Source organism: Scatophagus argus, chromosome 1 (genome assembly GCF_020382885.2).
Source record: "Scatophagus argus isolate fScaArg1 chromosome 1, fScaArg1.pri, whole genome shotgun sequence".
In the NCBI taxonomy this organism is placed as follows: Eukaryota; Metazoa; Chordata; class Actinopteri; family Scatophagidae; genus Scatophagus; species Scatophagus argus.
The window spans coordinates 27,932,617-27,954,006 of NC_058493.1; the positions used below are offsets into that span (position 1 = coordinate 27,932,617).

Here is a 21,390-nt window from a genome sequence, read left to right on the forward strand (position 1 = left end):
TATTCTCTCAGTTGTCGTGCTCCGGAGGCCCTGCCTGATGCAGGTCTGGATGTAATACGAGCATCAGCGAGTTTCTTGCCAGCTGGATAAAAGTCTCACAAAGGTGACCAGCAGGAGGATGAATGACAGAGTTGCCCAAAAAATAAAATCGTAATTTTTTTGTTTGTTTGTTTTAAGTTTTAAGGCGATTCACAATTTTAATCTCTTTGTGAGTTTCGCTGATGCGAACCTGAGTTCCCATCACCAGCAGTAGAAAAGTGAAAAGTCTCAGTCCTGATTGGTTCACACCACCTGTTTAACACACGGCCACGTTAATGAGGAGGTCATGTGACCCGATGACGCCACATCCACCGCAGACATCAGATCAACAGGACTCGTTTCTCATTTTGTTTGGACAAAACTTCATTCAGAATCAGCTAGCTTTTTAAACCAGCTGATTAAGCTAACTGATGCTCACTTTGTGTTGTCCCAACAGCTCAGTGTTTGTGCAGAGACAGTTGAAGTTTGATGATGCTAATGCTGCTAATCGTGCAGCTGGTGTTCATCGATTCGATGGCGGCCACTTAATAACGTTAACATTAATCCGTTACAATCACTAAACTGTGCTAATTTTTGCTCTGTTGTTCTGGAAGCTCCCGTATAAACATGAATTTCAACTTTTAACCCTGCTATGTGATGGATGGATGGATGGATGATAATCAGCTATGCATCGGTGTTTAAATCTGACTTATTGAGGCTGATGCAGATTTGAGCTGAGCAGAACTGATCGATCAGTATCTGTCAGACTGCTATTGACAAAAGTCTTCCGGCTCTGTCTGACACTCATGCTGTACTTTTGATTATAAAGGTGAGATGTGTGATAAAATGCTGGCAGGTGATCACAGGCAGTCAGTGTTTACAATGCTTTTCCACTTCCTGTGTAGACAGAAAATTAGAAGACAGAGCAGCAGATAAGGTGACAGCTCGTTGAGGGCTGAAATGTGTCCCATTGTGATTAAAAATCTGTTTAACGAGAGCGACGCCGCCAAGGCGAAGATGATTAGTGATGGTTCCTCTGCCCTCGTCCACAGCCCTGCAGCCCATGTGTTCACATTTAGGCCTTCGCTCAGTTCAGGCATGCAGAGACTTAGAGGACGGGGACGAAATGTCACTGAAAAAACACAAAATTTGAGCAAATATCATGTTACTTTCTTATCAGTTTTATGGGTTTAAAACTTACATTTTGACTGCAAAAGATAAAAATTTAAATTGAACTGAATATAAATTGCAGGAGCTTTCTGGCGTCGTGACTCTTTGAATTTGTGAATTTTTTTCATCCATGGATGTTTTATGTTTGTAGAAGTTTCCTTGAGCTGAGAAAAGCAATGATATCATCACAAAGTGTCCAAACCAAGCAGGAACTCGTGAGCAGTGCCAGCAGGAGGAAGCTAGAAAAACTTTACGCTGTGTGTCAGGACAGCAATTCGCACTGGACTGGAAGGGCGCCATCTTTGGGTTCAGTATTCCTTTTGTGAAGCGGAGAGTCTGGATACTTTTGTCTATATAGTGTAAACTATATGAGTCTGGGCACACATGGATGAAAAGTGACACTGACTGTTGAATGTAGTTTTTATTTATTTTGGGTGCGTTAATTGCAGCTAATTAACCATCGGGTGCGGCCCTGGGGTGCGGTTTGATTTGTTTCTTTGCAGGAGGATGTTGATGTTTTTACCTTGAGTCACAGCAGCAGCTCATTTTACCCAAAGTAACTGACGTGTAGCTTCAGAGTATCCCACAGTTTTAACAATAGAAGAGCAACAAGGGCCCAGAGTTCATTTCCCTCAACTCCTGCCAGGCAGATAGCCAAGCCTCCTGGCCTGACACATGCGTCATGTGAGGGCTTTCTCCTGCAGTGATGATGACGTTCATGTGCACCCACGTACGCTGCCCTCACCAGACCACCACCTCAGCGCTCAGGATGCCTGTTTGCAGCTTCCCCGGCAACCAGAGCAGAAGGCGTTCACACACCGGTGACGCCACATGTGGGGCTCAGCTGGCTTTGATAGGGCTGCCTCTTATCTAATTATCAAATATGACTGTAAAAATTTCCTTGACCCACAGACCCTTAAAGTCCTTCTTATCACTTGTGGATATTGTGTCTCTCCAACCATGTTTTCTTATAAATCAAGCTGCTCCAGCTCCAGAAGCTCCAACAGTAAAATCCTGCAGTGTGTTGGTGCAGGAGTCCCGATCAGCTGATCACAGATCAGATATAACAGGACAACAGTCACAGGACACCCTTCAAGTGAAGGGTGACTGTTGTCACTGTGACTGTTGTCCTGTTATTATTATTCTACACAATCTCAACGCAGGACTTTTAGCTGTAAGGTAGTATGTTTACAGTGTGGTATTAGTACAGGATGTGAGCACTTCCTGGTCCGACTGATTGTGTGCTTTAGCTCTCCTCAGGTTTAACTCAGGTTACACTTTGGATCAAGAAGTAATCACATGAGTAATCAGTGACAGTGTGTGTAGTAAGTCTGTCGTGTAGTGAATTAAAAAACTTTGTGTCCTTAGCAACGTCTTCCGTGGAAGGTTGCAGTTTTTGCAGTCTTTTGTTACTTTAATCGCAGCATTTGTAAATATTTCTTCATATCGAGGCCTTGAAAGCACAGTTCCAGTGAGTGACGTCTTTGGTTTATCGAAAAACCAAAGGAAAGTGAAATCAGCTCTGATTCAAAACAGTATCAGTGCGTCCAAGAAATTCTTCATGAGGCGTGTCATTACTTACTCATTTCCTGTGATTTTCTTTGCGGAGATTATTTTCGTACTTTGGCTCGTGATGACTGAGGTATGTGTGTGTATGTGTGTGTTTGTATTTATGGATACATAAATATATACATATGTATATAATGAATGAATGGAATGAAAGTTGAAGCATATGGAAAGTGATTTAATGAAATCTTATTGCGATTGTGTTCCGAGTTCCCTGCTTTCCAAAACGGCATCCGCTGAAGTGTTTCAATACTTTGTGTGGGAGCTTCAGCGCGTTCATCCTTCCACAAAGAAAGAGTGAATACATTTCTTCATCAGTAGAACAGTATTGAATATTGTTATGACTTTTGGCCCATTCATGAATTGGTCAGTGTGTTCATTATCTGTTCGATTTCACGCTTATGCTGCCACATGTGCACAGAATAATGTTACACATCAAAAACACAAGATGGCGCCAGTGCCTCAGCAGCTTCAGATTCACGGTTGTCAGGTTTCGTTGAACATATCCTGACTTCAGGGGATATTAATATTATCGCCTGCCTAATATTGAGTAGGTGCCCCTTTTGCCACCAAAACAACCCTGACCTGTGGAGGCCTGGAATCCAGAAATGAACTGCCTTTCTGAAGGAACCTTGTTGTCCAAAACGGCCACAACAACCTTGGAAGCAAATGACATGAGAATAAAGATTAAAGCTGACTCACTCATAACCACATATGCCCACTCACTCAGCCACAGAGCTCTGGGACGAGACCAGTTCCTGGGAGGTCACCTCGAGGCCCTTTGGACTCGTGGAAAACGTCACAGTGATGTGCAGATCCTGAAGCAGCTGCGCCTTCGTGTCCGTGAGCTCCTGTTTTGCCTGAAATCAGGGCAGGTTTATTTTCAGCTCACCTTTCTGAGATGCTCTTTTGCTCGTTTTCATCAGATGTCGCAGCTCTCAGCAGGTGATTGAAAGACATCAGCATGTGCGCACTTTCTGCTCTTACTCTGAATTCAACCGCAAAGAGTTGTGATCGCTGACCAGCCATCTCAACAGGAAAGCGAAGGGAAGAACAACATGTGTTACGGGTTCCGTTCAACCCGCAGCATTCAGCATGTATAAGACTGTCAGCAGACTCAGCTTTGTTTTCTCATAGCACAAAATGTGTTCCCTCCAGTGGATGACAGGATGCATTTGTGATCCAGCTGAGTGAAGGCCACCGTGTGCCACAGACTGGAGGCTGTCACATTGCACCTGGTCACCTCATAACAACCACAGTCTGAGCAAAACGTCTTTCAAAGCTTATCTGACCTCCAAGTTTATTCTTTCACGTGTCAGACTCTCCCCAGTTTCCTGCCGCGAGCCTTCACGTGTGCCGAGCTGAACTTTGCTGGTCCTGCTGAGGAGGACCTGTTCCAGGGGCCCACTCATGGTCCGTGAGGATCCCACACATGTATCTGCAGCACTGGACACGTCTGACATCGCCTGAGGATTTGCAGTTTGTCAGTCTGTCCAGCAGTTGAACATTTCTGGACTTTCATCAGAGACAACTTCTGAAGTCCTCACGTTGATGACCTTTAACACATTTGTAATGAAAAACAATCTCATTTTGACTAAACATACTTTGTCTGATTTCAGGCAGACCATCAGTGTGTGTGTGTGTGTGTGTGTGTGTGTGCGCGTGTGCATGTGTTTTTCCTTTTACTTTGCACAGTGCAGCCAACCAGAAATGTGGGCTTCTGCAGGTGTTTTTCCGGCAGCAGGTGACGGAGATTCCGATAAACACACCGACTGTGACAGGCACAGTTTTCACTTTGAATGAAAGCTAATGATGTCAGAGGGAAATAATGAGATCCAGTGACATGACAGGATCAGACTTTCTGCTGAGTTCTAAGGGTTGAATTTGTCTTAATCCCCCGGCGTGTCTGTCAGGCCGCTGCACGTCTGGATTAGCAGCTGGGCCTGCAGGGCGCACTGAAAAACAAAACTGTCACAACCGAGATGCCTGAACTGGAAAGAGTCGCAAGGACGCTGTGCTGCACATAATCAGTCCTGGTTTTAGTACACCTGTTTTTATCCGCTAACAGGTGACAGCTGGGAACAATCAGGTCAAAACCACATGACAAACAAGACTGAGAGCCCTGCTGGAAGCTCTGCGAGGCTGTGCCGTTAACCGTACTCCTGAGCTTCCTGTAAGTGAAGCCAAAACATCTGCACTGCCCCCTGGTGGCTGGCTGCAGTACAGCTCATAAGCTCCTCCCCCTCCATGTTAGCAGAAGGGACATGAGCCAAACTAAAAACTCAAAGTACACGTTAAAGACCAAATTCCCAAAGATGATTTCTGTCATTTGAGGACGTTCTTATCACGCAAGGTCATGTCCAAGTGTTCATTTTTCTGATCACTTTGGTGTTAATTAGTTATTTGATGCTACATAAAGGGGCTGGAATGTCGTAACTGTCCGCTGAGTGCTGCTCCGGCGGGTGTGTGGATGGGAACTCAACACCTCTCCATCACTACAGACTCTGACTGAGTTCAGTACTTAAAGCATAAATATGACTTCATCATCATCTCCATTTTCTGCCACTTTGTACTTTTACTCCACTACATTTATCTGACTCCTCTCAGGTCCCTGTGTCACTTAGAAACCCCCGAGACATGTCATCCTCCACCTGTCCACCAGATGGCCTCAGACTTCCAGTCATCTGTCTCGCACATCCTCCTGGTGTCTGTCCTACTGACCCCTGCAGCTCTGTTTGCATTTACCTGTGGGCTTTGGCATCTGTCTCATACATGTCCAATGATGTCCATTAATCATCTCACAACCCCTCAGATTCATACTGAGAAACTCGGGCCACAGGAACCACCTGAAACTACATTTAGGTAGTACTGGTTCCACATCGATGCACTGATGCATCAGAAGTAAATATTCTTAATAAAGTCAGATACAATAATGAATATTCACAGGACATTTCACTGCAACAAGTAACTTCTGATACTTTATTTTGCTGATGATATTTCTGGTATTTTGAATGCAGGATTTGGAGTACTTTTAAGCTTGTGTATTTGTACTTAAACTGAGGTAAAAGAGTACTCCCTCCACCTCTGGTTGTAGAAATGAAGTTGCGTCACTTGTGTGCTCACAGTTACATAAAACAGGCAGGTAATCTGAGCAGGTCTCGACACTGAGGCTCAGCCAGGTGATCAGCAGGCGACAGAAAGTGTCCAGGTAACATTCCTGTCACATTCCAGCCTGGGCAGACTCATCAAGCTGAGTCACGTGCCGTCTGATTGGCTGCAGGGTAACTGACAGCACATGAGCTTGGCTCTCAGTGACAGACTTTTCTCAATTTCCTAAATGCAGTTCAGGTTTTCTCCCTCACGTTTCAGAAACATAAAACAGGAAGAAATCAACAGTCTTCTCTTGTACGACTTCTCGGTTTTATCTGCAAAACCATCAGAATGATGTCACGAGATGATCTCTGGTCAGACATGTTAGGAGTTATATTCTTGTAGCTTTAACCAAAGAATTTCCAACAGGTCCACGTTTACATTTGGTTTCACGTAGGAAATTGAAAAAAACAACAACAACAACAACAAAAAGTGCTGCCAAGCCTAAACAATAAAAAATACAATAAGAAAATGAAAACAAATGAAGATTTCCTTTAGTCGGGCTGAGGCGGGCTGAGGCGGGAGGCCATCTGCAGTGAGGGTGACACAGGAAGAAAACATGAGTGGGTTTTATCAGGAGAACACAAAGAAACGTATTGATTTCATGTTTTCTGCACTCATCGTTAGGCCCAACGGGTCCACAATACGAGCAGGGATGTGATGAAAAGTTAGCCTTTCCTTCTTCTTCTTCTTATTGTCATCATCTGATTCCAGCATCATGGTGAAGTGTGTGAAAAGTCTTCTCACCAGCCAGAGAAGCCGGAGACAGGAGACATCAGACTGGGGGACTCGGCCGAACAGCTCAGGCTTGACTAAACTGACGCCTCCGTCTAACGAGGTGAACTTAAGTCGGATTAAAGAGTTTATTAAGCCACATGACCCTGTCACATAATCCCTTGAAAGTGACCCAAACATTCTTTTCCAGGCCAAATGAAACCAATCTTATTCACCTGGACCTCAGCCCCCCTCACACACACACACACACACACACACACACACACGCCTCCCTTCACAAACACTGGACTAAACCAGCCGTGCAGTGCAGCAGCCCTTTTTTCCCGTCACTTCTCGTGTTTGCAGACGTGACTTTGCTCCATCTGATATCACACCTGAGCATGTTTCTCACGCGAACGGCTCTATAAGAGCTGCGGACGGCCCGGGCGGGTCTGCAGGGCGCGCAGACCGGCGGACACACAGCATGGGTAAGACGCTTCTATTGTTTTCACTTCCTGTTGACGTGCTGTTCTGCTCTGACCCGCAGGTCCTGTTTCGGAGCCGTTCAGGATCAGCAGCAGCTAAACGAACAGCAACAATAAAACTATTTCTTTGTCTTTTAAACGTGTCCGTGCTGTAAAGTTTACGTACTTTATGAGGACCAACCGCCTCAGTTTGTTAGTGTCTGCGTTAGAGACATTTACGGCCGGCAGTAAATCACTCCAACAGAATGAAACGGATATGAGCACAGCTGACAGGTTAACCACAAAACCTCCGACACCCACGGGCTGTGAGCCCACAAACGACGTGTGGACTCAGAACCGAAATATTAACGACGAGTTTGCACACAATAATCCAATCAAGAAAACCCAAAGGAGACAAAAATACCTGCGAGGGTTTGACTCAGTGAACGTGTCGCATCGTCAGACGAGTTTCACAGCTTTTTGAAAGTCGTCCTTCAGCTCTCAGCTGCTGATCAGCTGACGGGCGCGCGCACCGGAGACCAGCAGACACCAGAACCACCGCCCTCGAACAAGACCTCTTTGGAAGTCCCACAGGGCTTTGTTCAGGGCTTCGTGAGTCATCTGTTCACGCCTTTGGCTGAGTTCAGTCATCTTCTGGGAACAGGTTTGGTCTTTCTGCTGGACTTCACCCTGCTGCTTCGGCAGCAAATCCACTCACTCAACATTCATTGATGTCATTTTCTCTTTTTTGAAAGTAAAATGTATTTTATTTATTTATTTTTACTGACTTCAAACTGAAGTCAGTAAAACAGAATATTTCACGAAAATGTGGTTCTTTTTTGCTCCTCATTCACCACGTTGTTCGCTGTGGCCCAAGTGTTATAACGATGTTATAACGAAAAATATTTTTTTCCTACACTTATTTTTTGTTTGAATATACAGTTTTGGCCCTGATTTGTCTCCATAGTGAGCAAGATGAAGTGAGCGCAGCCATCCAGCTGTGGCTGTCACATGGAGCAGATCGGCTGCTCAGTGAGCTCAGGTGACTCACCTGAGAAGCAAACAAAGTGTGGAACTCATTTTGTGACTGCAGAATCGATTACTTATTGAAAAGTTTGGAAACAGTTTATAAAAATGTAACCACAGCGACGGTAAAAACTGAAATGTCTTGGCAATTTTAACACAAAATTAAGCTACACAAACGTTCTCTTAAAGGTCAGAATACATCCTGTGTGTGTGTGTGTGTGTGTGTGTGTGTGTGTGGCAGCTCAGAAGACGGTCCTGATCGTGTACGCCCACCAGAGTCAACATTCGTTTAACGCGGCGGTGCGCGATGTGGCTACGCAGGAGCTGGTGGAGCAGGGCTACAGGGTCATCGTGTCCGACCTGTACGCCATGAACTTCAGAGCCGCCGCCACGCCGGACGACATCACCGGTGACGTCGTTGTCTCACTCTGTCTCACTCTGTGTCTCACTCTCTGTCACTCTGTGTCTCACTCTGTCTCACTCTGTGTCTCACTCTCTCTCACTCTGTCTCACTCTGTGTCTCACTCTCTGTCACTCTGTCTCACTCTCTCTCACTCTGTCTCACTCTGTGTCTCACTCTGTCTCACTCTGTCTCACTCTGTGTCTCACTCTCTCTCACTCTCTCTCACTCTGTGTCTCACTCTCTGTCACTCTGTCTCACTCTCTCTCACTCTGTCTCACTCTGTGTCTCACTCTCTGTCACTCTGTCTCACTCTCTCTCACTCTGTCTCACTCTGTGTCTCACTCTGTCTCACTCTGTCTCACTCTGTGTCTCACTCTCTCTCACTCTCTCTCACTCTGTGTCTCACTCTCTCTCACTCTGTCTCACTCTCTCTCACTCTGTCTCACTCTGTGTCTCACTCTGTGTCTCACTCTCTGTCACTCTGTGTCTCACTCTGTCTCACTCTGTGTCTCACTCTCTCTCACTCTGTCTCACTCTGTGTCTCACTCTCTGTCACTCTGTCTCACTCTCTCTCACTCTGTCTCACTGTGTGTCTCACTCTGTCTCACTCTGTGTCTCACTCTCTCTCACTCTGTCTCACTCTGTGTCTCACTCTGTGTCTCACTCTGTGTCTCACTCTCTCTCACTCTCTCTCACTCTGTCTCACTCTGTGTCTCACTCTCTGTCACTCTGTGTCTCACTCTGTCTCACTCTGTGAATTTGGGGTTTGGGGTTCTGACAGAGTGTGTCATGTCCAGGTGACCCGAAGAATCCAGAACTTTTCCAGTATGGCGAGGAGACCATGCACGCCTGGATGGAGGGCCGCCTCAGCGATGACATCACGGCTGAGCAGCGCAAAGTAGAGGAGGCCGAGCTCATCATCTTCCAGGTCGGAGGTCACGCGTATCGCCAGTTCGTCCTGTGTCCTGTTGAGACTCTGAGACTCTGTTGCCTCCAGCAGACCTGGCTTTCAACAGCCAATCACAATAATCTGTGTTTCTTAATTTATGTTGTTAAAAACCCGATGAAGAGCTTTGGACACAGTCATCTTCTGACCATCATCTGACCTTCAAACCACAGAACAGGGTTGTTAAAACACCTGCAGGTTTCTTGTTAAAAGACACAACAGATGAGAATTAGCTTCCTGGTTTGGTTTTACATGCACTGTGACGCCCTGTGTCTCTTCACGCAGTTCCCGCTGTACTGGTTCAGTGTGCCGGCCATCATGAAGGGCTGGATGGACCGAGTGCTCGTGCAGGGCTTCGCTTTCTCCCTGCAGAAACTGTACAATAACGGAATATTCAAGGTCAGTCGCTTTCGGCTGGACAACAGCAAACTACTCAGTAGGTGTCCGATATCCGCAATCAGTGGACACCCTGCTGCAGCCAATCAGAATCCAGTATTCAGACTCTGTGTCCTTCATCTCGAAGTAAAAAGCGTGTTTTTGTGTTTCCTCACAGGACAAGAAGGCAATGTTGTCCTTCACCACTGGAGCTACGCAGACGATGTTCAGGCCTGATGGTATCAACGGAGACATCAACATCACACTGTGGCCCCTGCAGGTGAGGGACGTGGACACTGAAGGGAGACATCATGTCCTGCCAGTCTTTCTTGCACATCGTTGAAAACACCACACAGAGAAAGATTTTCCATCACATCAATACTTACAGGTGATTTATAAAGCGCTAATCAGACACAAAGTTCTGAATGACATGAAAACATCTGCAGAACACATAAGTACAGAGTGATGCAGAAGTGAGACTGTGTTGAAGGTGCTGCTCAGGACTCTGATGGCCTGAGGGTAGAAGCTGTTCTGGAGTCCTTGAGTTCACACTCCTGTGGCGTCTCAGTGCTGGACTCAACACACAACCCTGAGGGGTCTCTGTGCTCACAGTCCTGAAGTTCAGCACCCAGTTAGAGCAGGGGGGGGCTCAGTCCGAGGGTCAGGGGCTTTTCGTAAGCTGCGATCAGCAAGTAGCGTCCTCACACAGTGAGTGTGCGAGGGCAGTGTGGATGGCGCCGTTGACGGCATCGTCAGCCAATCTGTTCCCTTCGATAAGCAAACTGCAGTGGATCCAAGGCGGCAGGGATGGTCCTTCTCATGTGCGCCATGACTATCCTTTCAAAACACTTCATCACGACTGGGGTGAGTGCGATAGTCGGTCGGGCAAGTCACCTGACTTTTCAGAGGGGAGGAACACAGTGTTGAAACCAGTCTGACTCAAGCTGGATGACAAATTCAAAATCTTTAGTTTCTTCACTTTTTTATACAAACTAAAAAGTTGATCCTGACAGAGCTGAGAGGCCTCTTAAGATGTGAAGTGTTTACATTCATTTATACTTACTACAGTAATGTATAGTACTCTAAAATAAATGATTGGGTGTTCTGGTGATTGTGGTATAAGATGCCATCTTTGTCCCCGTATTTGTCTCCTCTCGGGTGCACCTGTAAACTATCTGGCGAAGACCACAGAAAAATAATCCAAAGGGATTCTTAAATATTCTGTTTGTGGGTGAATGCTGATCCTCTTTTATTTATTTATGTTCCTTTCAGAACGGCATCCTGCACTTCTGTGGGTTCCAGGTTCTGGCTCCTCAGATATTCTGGAGTCCGGCTCACTGTCCCCCCGCCGTGCGAACCGCGATGCTGGACGGCTGGCGAGCTCGGCTGAAAGGACTGCTGGCTGAAAAGCCTTTGACCTTTGCCCCCTGCGAGCTGTTTGACCTCAGCTTTCAGGGGGGCTTCTTGCTGAGGCCTGAGGTGAGGGAGGAGCGAGAGTCGCAGCCCCACGGCCTCACCACAGGACACCACCTGGGGAAGCCGCTGCCACCTGACAACCAGATCAAAGCTCAGCCCACTGAATGTGATGCCAAAGCAGACGGCAGGAACTAAGACGGTCTCTTCAGTCACGTCCTCTAAACCCCTCAGAGGTGTTAGGAGATCGCTTTGGGGATTTTACAAATGCTTTATGTTTACTGAAGCTGAAATAAAAGCAGTTTTAGGCAACAATGACTTGAACCTATTTTTATTCACAAACAAAATGTTTTTTGTGTAAACAAGACCAAACGGTCAGTCCCTTGTGGCCTAAACAATTAGTCAAAATCAGCATATTGATCAAGGTTTCTGCTTCTCTAATGTGATCATTTTTGTTTTTGGCCTCGTTTCAGCGTTTCACAGTGCAGATTCCCCAACAGGTTGCAGTCAATCAAACGTCTTCCCGGGGCTTTTGGGGCCTCGGCAGTTTCGAGCTGCTGCCCAGCCTTGTTTATATCGCTGTTTAGTTTATGTTTTCCGTCAGCTGGGCGAACAAAAAAAAATGAAGAATTCTCCACTTTTTAATTTTTTTCTGATGCTATGTGTGCTACACTCAATGAATGAATTAAACAGATTAACCGTTAATTCAAAGAACCGTTACTGGCAGCCTTTAACTACCACATACGACAGAATATGGTTATGTTTATGTTCTTCGTAGAGCGACGAACAGTAGGTAGAACCAAATACGGCTAACAGGGAACCGTGTCAAAAGGTTCACATGTACAATGCACATAGTTTTCCAATGATGAGATTTTAATAACAAAACCTGGAAGCAACAGCTAATAAAAAAATAATGCATTTAATTTTCATAACTTTACGTGTAAAAAGTCAAGAGAGTCCATTTTTTGCGTTTCGCTCACCCCTTCTCTCTGCGGTGGAATGGAACGGTCCGGGGGTGGCGTCATCGCTGGGGCAGCGCTCAGCAGGCTGTTAGTGAGGAGGAGATTGTTTGTTGTTTTGTTGAGGGGTTAAGAGCTGCCTTGTCGCTTGCACGCTGGTTCAGGTGTTACGGCCTAAAAGAGACCTTCTAGAGAGACATTTTCACCCCCAAATTAACCCCGAGTCGCGTGTTTAATCTGCCGCATCGAGCGAAAAGAGCCCGGACACGGCAAACATGAAATGGATGTTCAAAGAGGATCACTCCTTGGGTAAGGGAGGAGGGAGGTGTTATTTTGATGGAAGACTGATAAAAATGTCTACGCAGGTTCATTTCTGACACGAAATCCTTTGTTTTTGGCCAGGGGGACATACATCGAGGTTTAATATTTAGAAAATCTCCTTAAAATTGGTCGGACACACAGACTGGCCTGTCCTTCAGGCTTTTGTTCAGAGAGGAGGCTTTGGTTTTAGCTAGCTGCAGCCACAGCACTTTAGCGTCAATTTAGTCGTAAATATTAATGTCAGCTAATGTAAAGGTCAGTTAGCCTTTCTCCACTTCAGATTGGATGTGTTGGGTCTGCGCAGATAAACAAGTCATCGTGTCTTTGTTCTTCTTGGCAGCCGACGACGACCTGGTTTCAGGTTGATGGTGGCTATTGACACATTAAGCTGCTAAGCCTCCATCCTGCGCTGAGTTTCAGTCAGCAGCTGGAGCACACAGCGCTGATTAGTCTGTTCGGACAGATAAACACGACATTTTGCCTTCTCTCCACCTGCCACGAACTGGAGGCTTGACAGGCGTCACCTGGACGCAGCAAACTTGTTCGATTTTTTATTTGGTGGAGCAGTTGCAGGCTGGTTTTGTGGCTGCTGTAAGTTATGTTTTTTTGTCAACAAATCAACGAATTGTTTGCAGTAAAGTGACAAAAATAAAGAAGAAACGTCCGGCAAGTTAAGAGGCCCAAGTGGTTCCTTAAAACGGCTTGCTTTGTCTGACCAGCAGCCAGAAAGATTTAAAAGTATTTTAATAAAACACGTGAGACACAGAAAGTAGATGACCCCAAAACACATCGGATGTTTTTAAATTGTCCAATTACTCAAGGGATCAATAAAGTATCTATCTATCTATCCATTAATTAATAATGTGATCCAACTTCCTGTTGACAGGGCAGCCAATGGTGTTAACTCGTGTTTTCAGACTTTACAAAGACATTTAACTTCAGTTTCTGTGTTAACCACAATGACTGACATGCTGCTGTGAGAAATAATGTGGTTGTAAAGGTTTGCCACTTCTGTACATTAAACATGTGAAACAAATGAGAATGTGGCTGACATAATCTGCCTCAGTCCACCACAGTGTTGGCATTAGTCAGTGTTAGGACTACATTACCCACAAACCCCTCTGCTTCCTGTCTCAAGGAGGATGTGCCTCATCCAGACAGCTGCTGTGTCCCAGTTTCATACTGCACACTTCCTGTAATAATCTGTTGATTATATTTTTAATAATTGCTGAGTAATAAAATGAGAACAAATAGTAAAAACTTCCCACGATAAATCAAGGTCAGTTCAGATGCTTTTTTAATTCAGCCAACAGCCCTAAATGAAATAAAGTGCATTTACAGACAAACAAAACAGAAAAGCAGCAGATCCTCACTTTTCAGAAGTTGGATCTGGTAAATTTTGGGGCATTTTTCATTGATAAATGAGTTGAAACTGTGCTAATTATTTTTCTGTCAATTAACTAATCGTTTCAATGATAGCAGTAGAGGCTGAAATGTAACACTGTTTTTAATCAAATGTACTGTATGTAAAGTAATGTATGTAATTAGTATATAAAATTAAGTTTAAGAAAGACTTTAATTATGTGTCGCATTTTAGCTCAGATTCGTCATTTGGTTGGTGGAGGTCAAAGTTGTGGATTCTTCTTTTCATTGATTCAAACTCACTGCTGATCCCAGGAGCTGAAGTGAGAAATGACCGCAGTCTTAATGTATTCAACACTTCCATTAATAACCAGTGCAAAGATAAACATGAAGACAGGGACTTTTTGCTGCTAACGGATTCAGCAGAAATGCAGAGTGTGTGCCGACTGCTGTGCTGTCTGCCTGCTCATGTTTTATTCAGGCTGCACGTTCGTCTCTGAAGTGACTGGACAGACTGAGTGGTTCAGTGGGTCTCAGTGTGTGTGTGTGCGTCTCACAGCTCGGACGTCAGATGTCCAGCTTTGTCCATCGCTGTACAGGAGAGGAAGTCTTACCTAAGAAACGTGTCTGTCTGTCTGTTAGAAAACATTCACATAATTAACATGAACGTTGCTTTTTGCCCTGCAGAACATCGATGCATAGAATCAGCCAAAATCCGCAACAAGTACCCTGACAGGGTCCCGGTGAGTGACGTTTCTGTGATATTTAGAGGATGTCTGATTTGTGATTGGCTGGTGATAATCACGTCTGCGATGTCTCTGTGTGCTTTGTCAGGTGATTGTGGAGAAGGTGTCCGGCTCACAGATAGTGGACATTGACAAGAGGAAGTACCTGGTCCCCTCTGACATCACAGTGGCTCAGTTCATGTGGATCATCAGGAAACGCATCCAGCTGCCCTCAGAGAAGGCCATCTTCCTGTTTGTGGACAAGACGGTGCCTCAGTCCAGGTGAGGGCCGTGACACCTGAGAGGTCGTTTCACAGGTTCACAATAACTTCAGAACTTCTGCTTATGATTTGTCTCAGAGAAACCTGAATTATTTTTTAATTTCATGGGAAACTTTTTGGTGCAGTTTGTGTCCTCTCACATCTGCCACTACAACATACAGATCTTCAGTGAAAGTAGGTCATCAGTATATGGGATAATGGAAATGAAAAAGCCCTTGTGAAAGTCATCGCACACAACATTTACATCATTGTGCATAAAACTGTTTTATTTACGAGGCTGTGACAAGTTAAGTGTCTTTCTTCAGCTGGGAGGTGAAAACGAGCGGCGAAACAGGAAACATTTTCACAGCTGTTTTCCTTATGAAACAGAAAAATCCGACCGTCCACCTTCTGAGCTCAAGTTTCTCTCTTTCACTGAGCTCAGACGAGCTGAACTGCCTCGTTAGCTCAACGTAAAACACACTTTGTTCACATGAGACAGAAGTGACATAAAACTCACCAAACCGTCTCAGTTTGTCTCCACCGTCCCCTCTGCTTTGGTCCAAATGAATCCTCAGTTTACAGAGTCAGACACGCTGTTTTCTCCAGCTGCTGATGTCCCACTCTCCCTGTCCTCTGCTGCTTCACGTCTCCTCGTCCCCGGAGTCGTAGTCCTCATCTGAGCTGCTGTAACTCACCTCCTAACTGAGCCCCCTGAGGTCGCGGTTCAGGCTCAGTCCAGTCCAGTCCAGTCCAGTCCAGTCCAGTCCAGTCCAGTCCAGTCCAGTCCAGTCCAGTCCAGTCCAGTCCAGTCTTCTCAGCTGTAGGGCCACGAGCTCCACGGCTAACTGAGCTAATAGCTGCAGCAAAGGGTGCAGTGAGCAGCAGCTGGCAGCTCCTCTGCTCACATGCTGCCCTCTACAGTTATGGATATTTTACAAGTTGCCCCTTTTAAACTGTTTAATTTGTTCCATATTTCAAACTCAAATAACTTTAAACTCACTTTGAAGTTAATAAAAAGCACAGTCAGCAGTGTGGTATTTGTATAAAATGCAGTCGTTCATGAAGCCTGGCAACACATTTAAACCAGATAAAACCGCAGGCAAATCACTTTCATGGCTCTTATCAGCAAGCACTCAGACGCCATCACAGTCTGCACAAAGTGACTCTTAATTTCCTGTGTGGCTTCTTATCGCAAGCATTTCACTTGTGTGGTGGAGTGTCAACCTGTCAGTGCTGCTTATAAGGTAAAGTCAATAAAAACTCATTTCTGACTGAAGTTGATCAAAGGAGCGCCGGTAAGAAAATGCAGGGCGGGCAGAGGGACTATTTCTTCGTTATCACTGAGAAGTTATCACTGGCAGTGGGACAGTCCTTGTTGACAATGACCAGGCAGCGCTGCAGTTACATCCAACGCTCTTTGTCATTACTCAGCACTTTCAGTTTGTGTTTTTAGTTGGATCACAGAGCGCGCAGTCAGTCAAAGTTCTGAGAAATGTGACTTCTGGAGGTTTTTAGAATTGTACTTATTTTGGATAACACATAAGCCAGAATTAGACACACTGCCTTTGCTCTAAGTCATCATTTCTACTCAGGTTTCACTTTCGTCAGACCAGTAAACCCCTTAAATCCTTACACTTTAGCTACTTCAGTACAGTCACTGATCTTTGCTCATGTCACGATCCACCTGCTGACCATTTGCACTGTTTACCTCACCTACTTGCACTACTTCCACACTGTACTACCTCACTTTTGTACTACCTCCAGAACCATATTTATTTTGTTTTACATTATTTTATTTTATGCTGTTATTATGTTACTCGTTCTTACGTTCTGTGTTTGCACCAATCACCAAGACAAATTCCTAGTAATGTGAAACCTCTTCACTTACATGGCAATAAAGACGATTCCCATTCCGAAACCTCACTAAACTGGTGCTGTGCGACTAAACAAACGCTCTTCGAAACCAGACGGAGGAGATGTATCGGGCTTTGACACACGCAGAACTCGTTGGTTGCGGCGAGTAGCTGCGTGGATCTTATGTTAACGCTCCGTCTCGTGTTTCAGCATCACGATGGGGCAGCTGTACGACAAAGAGAAGGACGAGGACGGCTTTTTATACGTGGCCTACAGCGGCGAGAACACCTTTGGTTTGTAAAAGAAGAAGCCACGACCGTGACTGGCCTTACCTGCGGCGCCACGCCAACACCCACCCACCCACATGTAATCACAGCCCTCGCTCGGCCCCTGGAGAAAACCTCATGAAGCCCCGCAGAGATTCAGCAACACGAACGTAACAGGAAGTCAGACTGGCTGCTCACCTGACTGGATGAATAAAAATTACTGCACCAGTGTGTTTGTTTTGGCCCATGTTTCACCAGATTCATAGATGAAGTTGTGTATAGTGTGATACTTTGGATTATTCTTTGTTTGACGTTGTGATCTGAGTGTTGAAGGAGGAACTTTGATTTGTTTTTGTTTTTCCACATTTTAAATAATGATGTGTGTGAATGAGTTTTGCTTTTAGTTGTGCTTTCCTCTTTGCAGACAATATTTAAAAGAACTTTTAATTTAATTATTTGAATTGAATTACAGTTTGAATTAGGATGACCTAACCAATAAAAAGATCAAAATGAAACCTGGTTGTTTTGTCAGAATGTCAGCACTGTTCAGGTCCATTTGCTTCAATGGGCTTCGACAAGTGAAAGAAAAGCTTAAGTGGAAACCGCTAATGTGTTTTCACGGTTTAACGTGAAACAACTTTGACTTCACAGCATTTATCTCATTACTTAGTCACGCTACACACTCGTATTAATGCTACAAAATACAACAAGTAAATTATTATATCAGTAAAATTATTGGTCGTTAGACTTAGTGGGTGGCCAATCAGATTTCATACTACATTTGCTTTATTACACTATGCTGTATTATGTTTGGTATGTTCTTCAATGGGGTCCTTGAGGGGGTCACCAGCACAAAGGGGAAGTAACTACATTCACTGAAATCCCATTCACAGTTAACACAAAGGTGTGACCATCGAACCGTTTGTGTAATGAAAGAATTAACAAGAAAATTCTCGTCAGACGGGAAAAGATAAGAAACTGCTAACAGGTCAATGTACCACATATGGAGAAGATGTGATACAGATGTGGTGATCATAAAACTACGTGGTTAAGCGGTTTTCCTTTCGACTGTTCACTTCCTCATCTCTCCTCAGCAGTGTTTCTACGAACTTGTCGCATACTCGGTAGCAAACATTTATTTATTAAAATTCAGAGGAAGACGCAGGGAAACACGTTCTTCCTCATTGTCAAAACTGAAACGGGATTTTCGAAAATTTCCCTTCCATCTCAAACATGTTCTCCTTGAGTTTGTGAAGTCAGTTTCTCTTCACTCTGAGTGCCCACGGGAGGAGAAGAAGAACTCAGATTCTGTGCATCAGTAAAAGCAGCATTTCACTGCAAAAATACTTAATAACAGGTAGAAGTACCACATTCAAAATTCTGCTTCTGTAAAAGTACACCAGCAACATGTACTCAGAAGTATTAAAAGGAAAAGTACTCATTGTGTAAAATCAGTCCACCTGTTTGGTCCAGACTGAAGTGCCTTTCAGATGGATTGTGGTGAAATGTGCCTCTCATGGAAACTGAACTCGTGTTCTTGAGGGAGCTTCTACAGAGGATTGACAGGAAGCATCCTGAGTGCTGGACCAGCAGGTCTCTGCAGCTGCCGCCGTCTGACGAGAGATACATAAGTTTCTGCTGCTGTCTTCTTTCCTGATACTCACTTCATCCTCTGCACTCCATCACGAGAAATACTTTATAATACTTCATCGGTGTAATTAGATTTTGTGGTTACCATAAAGGTACCACACACACCACTTCCGAATACAACCCTGTGTTGTATAATGACTAATAAATAAATCATCTGTCTCGGTGATCTGCCTTTAGCGCCATCATCGGGTCAAAACTTCTGATCGTCTAATACCTTCAAAACAACATTCGTATCCACCTCAGCTGAAGGCCAACTTTGTGTTTGGTGCTAATTAGCAAAATTAGCAAAGAGCATGGCAACACATCTGGTCAGTTCTGGGCATGTGCATCAATCAGGTGCTAACGCCTGATCGGTAGGTGATTCTGCCTGTAGCCAACCCTCAACCACTGACATGTGGATCAGGTTGGGTTTCTGATGTGCATCGGGTTGCCTCATACATTACACCTGTTAAACATCAGTGTGCCAGCATTATCACGTGTTCATGTTAGCGTGCTGACATTAGCATTTCGCCCAAAGCACCACTGTCACTGAGTACAGCCTCACAGAGCCGTCATACTTTTGTCTCAGCTTGTCTTTATTTTTCTTGTGTCAACAAGTGTTGTTAAAACATGCATGTGTTAACACATCCACCCGTGTTTCTGTGTACTGCAGCAGCAGGAGGTGAGGATGAGTGAAGCTCACTTCTTTTCTCTTGTAACTAGAATAATGAAGCATAACTTTTCTTTTTAGCAGCTCTCTCCTTGTAAACAGTTTGTTCTCAGAAACGCGGCTGTTCTGTTTCTGCTGGCGGAAGCAGAAGTGAAAACGGACAGAAGTGAAAATCACAAATGCAAAATATGTAATTATAATTTCAACCAAACAAATCACATTATATCACTGCTGTTGGAACTGGTACTGCTCCTGCCACTGCCTGTATTACTGTTAATTTAACTGTACTACAAACACTGAACTCTGCTAATGCTGCTTTGCCTTATTTACTATTACTACTACTGCTGTCTACATGTACAGCTGCTACTACTTCCAGGACTTCCAGGAAGCACTAAAGACTTTCGTCAAGATTCAAGGCATTCAAGGCATTCGTCCTCCTTGCATCATTTCCTGTTTAGTACAAAGCTGTAAAGTATGTTGATATTTATGTTAACTAACTGCAAAGGGACAAACAGACTGTTGAATATTGTTTATCTGGATCTCCATTAGCTGTCACAATGCAACAGCTACTCTTCCTGGAGTCCACATTAGGAGCATAATGCATACACAGTCACATACACTATATAGACAAAAGTATTGGTACAGCTGCCCATCACACCAACAGGGACTTTAATGGCGTCTCATTGTAAACACACAGACAGCTTTGCAGCTCTAACAGCTTCCACTCTTCTGTGAAGGCTTTCCACAACATGTTGGAGTGTTTCTGTGGGAATTTGTGCCCATTCATGCAGTAGAGCATTTGTGAGGTCACACACTGATGTTGGACCAAAAGGCCTGGCTCACAATCTCCGTTCCAGTTCATCCCAAAGGTGTTGGATGGGGTTGAGGTCAGGGCTCTGTGTGGGCCAGTCAATTAAAACATGATATACATCACAAAAAACTAACCACGATTTCAACAAATCAATTAAAGCTGTTAATGTCTATCTATATGTCACACACACACACACACACACACACACTTACTTTACACATACATACAGTATTCATGTGCGCATGCATACTTGCTTCCTGTTTGCTGTGAACTGCGTGTTTCACAAAGCTAAAGAGAGAAGTTTAAATTAGCCAAACTATGAAAGAAGTTACAGTTCATACAATACAAAGTGTATGTAATTAGTATGTATGTGCAAGATAAGTTTATTTGTGGACTCGGAGTACTTAGTACGGTACATAAACCACAGCTTCAGTGTCACAGCACAGTACTTTGAATCTATCAGTGGCGTCATTCATGGAAACAGAGGAGGAAGTGAAAAAGACAGAAATTGAAGACTTCCACTGTGCCTGTTCATTCACATTAAATTAATTCATTTCACATTAACGAACTCATCATCACACAGCTGGCACTGAAACACTCTGACTAAAGCTACAACTGCATTCACTTTATGTCCACCTTGTCCTGTCCTGTGCTGTGAGAAAATGTCATGATTTCCCATACTGAAAGGACAAAGTTATCGCTTGTGGTTTTTATTTAACAAATCCGTTGAAGGACGAAAGCCAACATTGTGTCTGTTCGTGTCTCGGTACTTTGTGACTTACTGTCCATCACTGACTAAGCACATTAACGTACACAAGTAAATGTCCTTTCACAGATGGCGACTTCAGCTCTTTCTTCGTGTTGGCAGGAATATCCTGAGAATAACAACTTTTATTTGTACACCTCTTATCAAAATCAAAGAATTAAACAGGAATAGGTCACAGGGAAGTGAAACTTCACTTCACAATAGACAGTAAAGTCAATAAAACACCAGGATAAAATATAAAACATAATAAAACTCTAATTTAATAATAATGATAAAATTTTAAAATAGCAAAACCTTTCAATAAAAATAAGTCTCTAACAGGAAACACTTGGTGTCCCTCAGCTGCACACCAGGCAGTCAGGACTCAGCAGTTCAGACCATGATGGGCTTTAAAAAGTGACAAATTAAATCCTAAAATCAACCCAAAAACAAATGGGCAGCCGGCACAGGCTCATTAAGGTTGGAGTCATGAGTTCTTGAGACAAGCAAACTGTGAAAGACATGATATATTCTCTGAAC

The 21,390-nt window shown here is 44.3% G+C and overlaps 2 protein-coding genes across 3 annotated transcripts; both read left to right on the plus strand.

Moving 5' to 3' along the window:
• The first annotated feature begins 6,956 nt into the window (after window positions 1-6,956).
• nqo1 (NAD(P)H dehydrogenase, quinone 1) lies at window positions 6,957-11,563 on the plus strand. 2 transcript variants are annotated; one of them, XM_046396593.1, is made up of 7 exons: window positions 6,971-7,106; window positions 8,025-8,124; window positions 8,350-8,517; window positions 9,309-9,439; window positions 9,743-9,856; window positions 10,011-10,112; window positions 11,105-11,563. In XM_046396593.1, the coding sequence occupies exons 2-7, from the start codon at window positions 8,094-8,096 to the stop codon at window positions 11,441-11,443; spliced, it is 885 nt and encodes a 294-aa protein (XP_046252549.1). In that variant the 5' UTR covers window positions 6,971-7,106; window positions 8,025-8,093; the 3' UTR covers window positions 11,444-11,563. The 2 variants fall into 2 exon arrangements, with proteins under 2 accessions (XP_046252558.1, XP_046252549.1); XM_046396602.1 differs by lacking the exon at window positions 8,025-8,124 and having other exon boundaries at window positions 6,957-7,106.
• Window positions 11,564-12,292: 729 nt separating this feature from the next.
• LOC124063202 (gamma-aminobutyric acid receptor-associated protein-like 2) lies at window positions 12,293-17,510 on the plus strand. The gene is made up of 4 exons (XM_046396615.1): window positions 12,293-12,513; window positions 14,575-14,630; window positions 14,722-14,894; window positions 16,940-17,510. The coding sequence occupies exons 1-4, from the start codon at window positions 12,480-12,482 to the stop codon at window positions 17,028-17,030; spliced, it is 354 nt and encodes a 117-aa protein (XP_046252571.1). The 5' UTR covers window positions 12,293-12,479; the 3' UTR covers window positions 17,031-17,510.
• Window positions 17,511-21,390: the final 3,880 nt, after the last annotated feature.

Excerpts from the sequence above, each read along its gene's own strand:
- nqo1 (XM_046396593.1), top strand. The coding sequence starts at position 8,094 with ATGGAGCAGATCGGCTGCTCAGTGAGCTCAG. Across the intron at positions 8,518-9,308 it reads CACGCCGGACGACATCACCG|GTGACCCGAAGAATCCAGAA; the intron begins GTGACGTCGTTG and ends TGTCATGTCCAG. Across the intron at positions 9,440-9,742 it reads CCGAGCTCATCATCTTCCAG|TTCCCGCTGTACTGGTTCAG; the intron begins GTCGGAGGTCAC and ends CTCTTCACGCAG.
- LOC124063202 (XM_046396615.1), top strand. The coding sequence starts at position 12,480 with ATGAAATGGATGTTCAAAGAGGATCACTCCTTGG. Across the intron at positions 14,631-14,721 it reads AGTACCCTGACAGGGTCCCG|GTGATTGTGGAGAAGGTGTC; the intron begins GTGAGTGACGTT and ends GTGCTTTGTCAG. Across the intron at positions 14,895-16,939 it reads AAGACGGTGCCTCAGTCCAG|CATCACGATGGGGCAGCTGT; the intron begins GTGAGGGCCGTG and ends CTCGTGTTTCAG.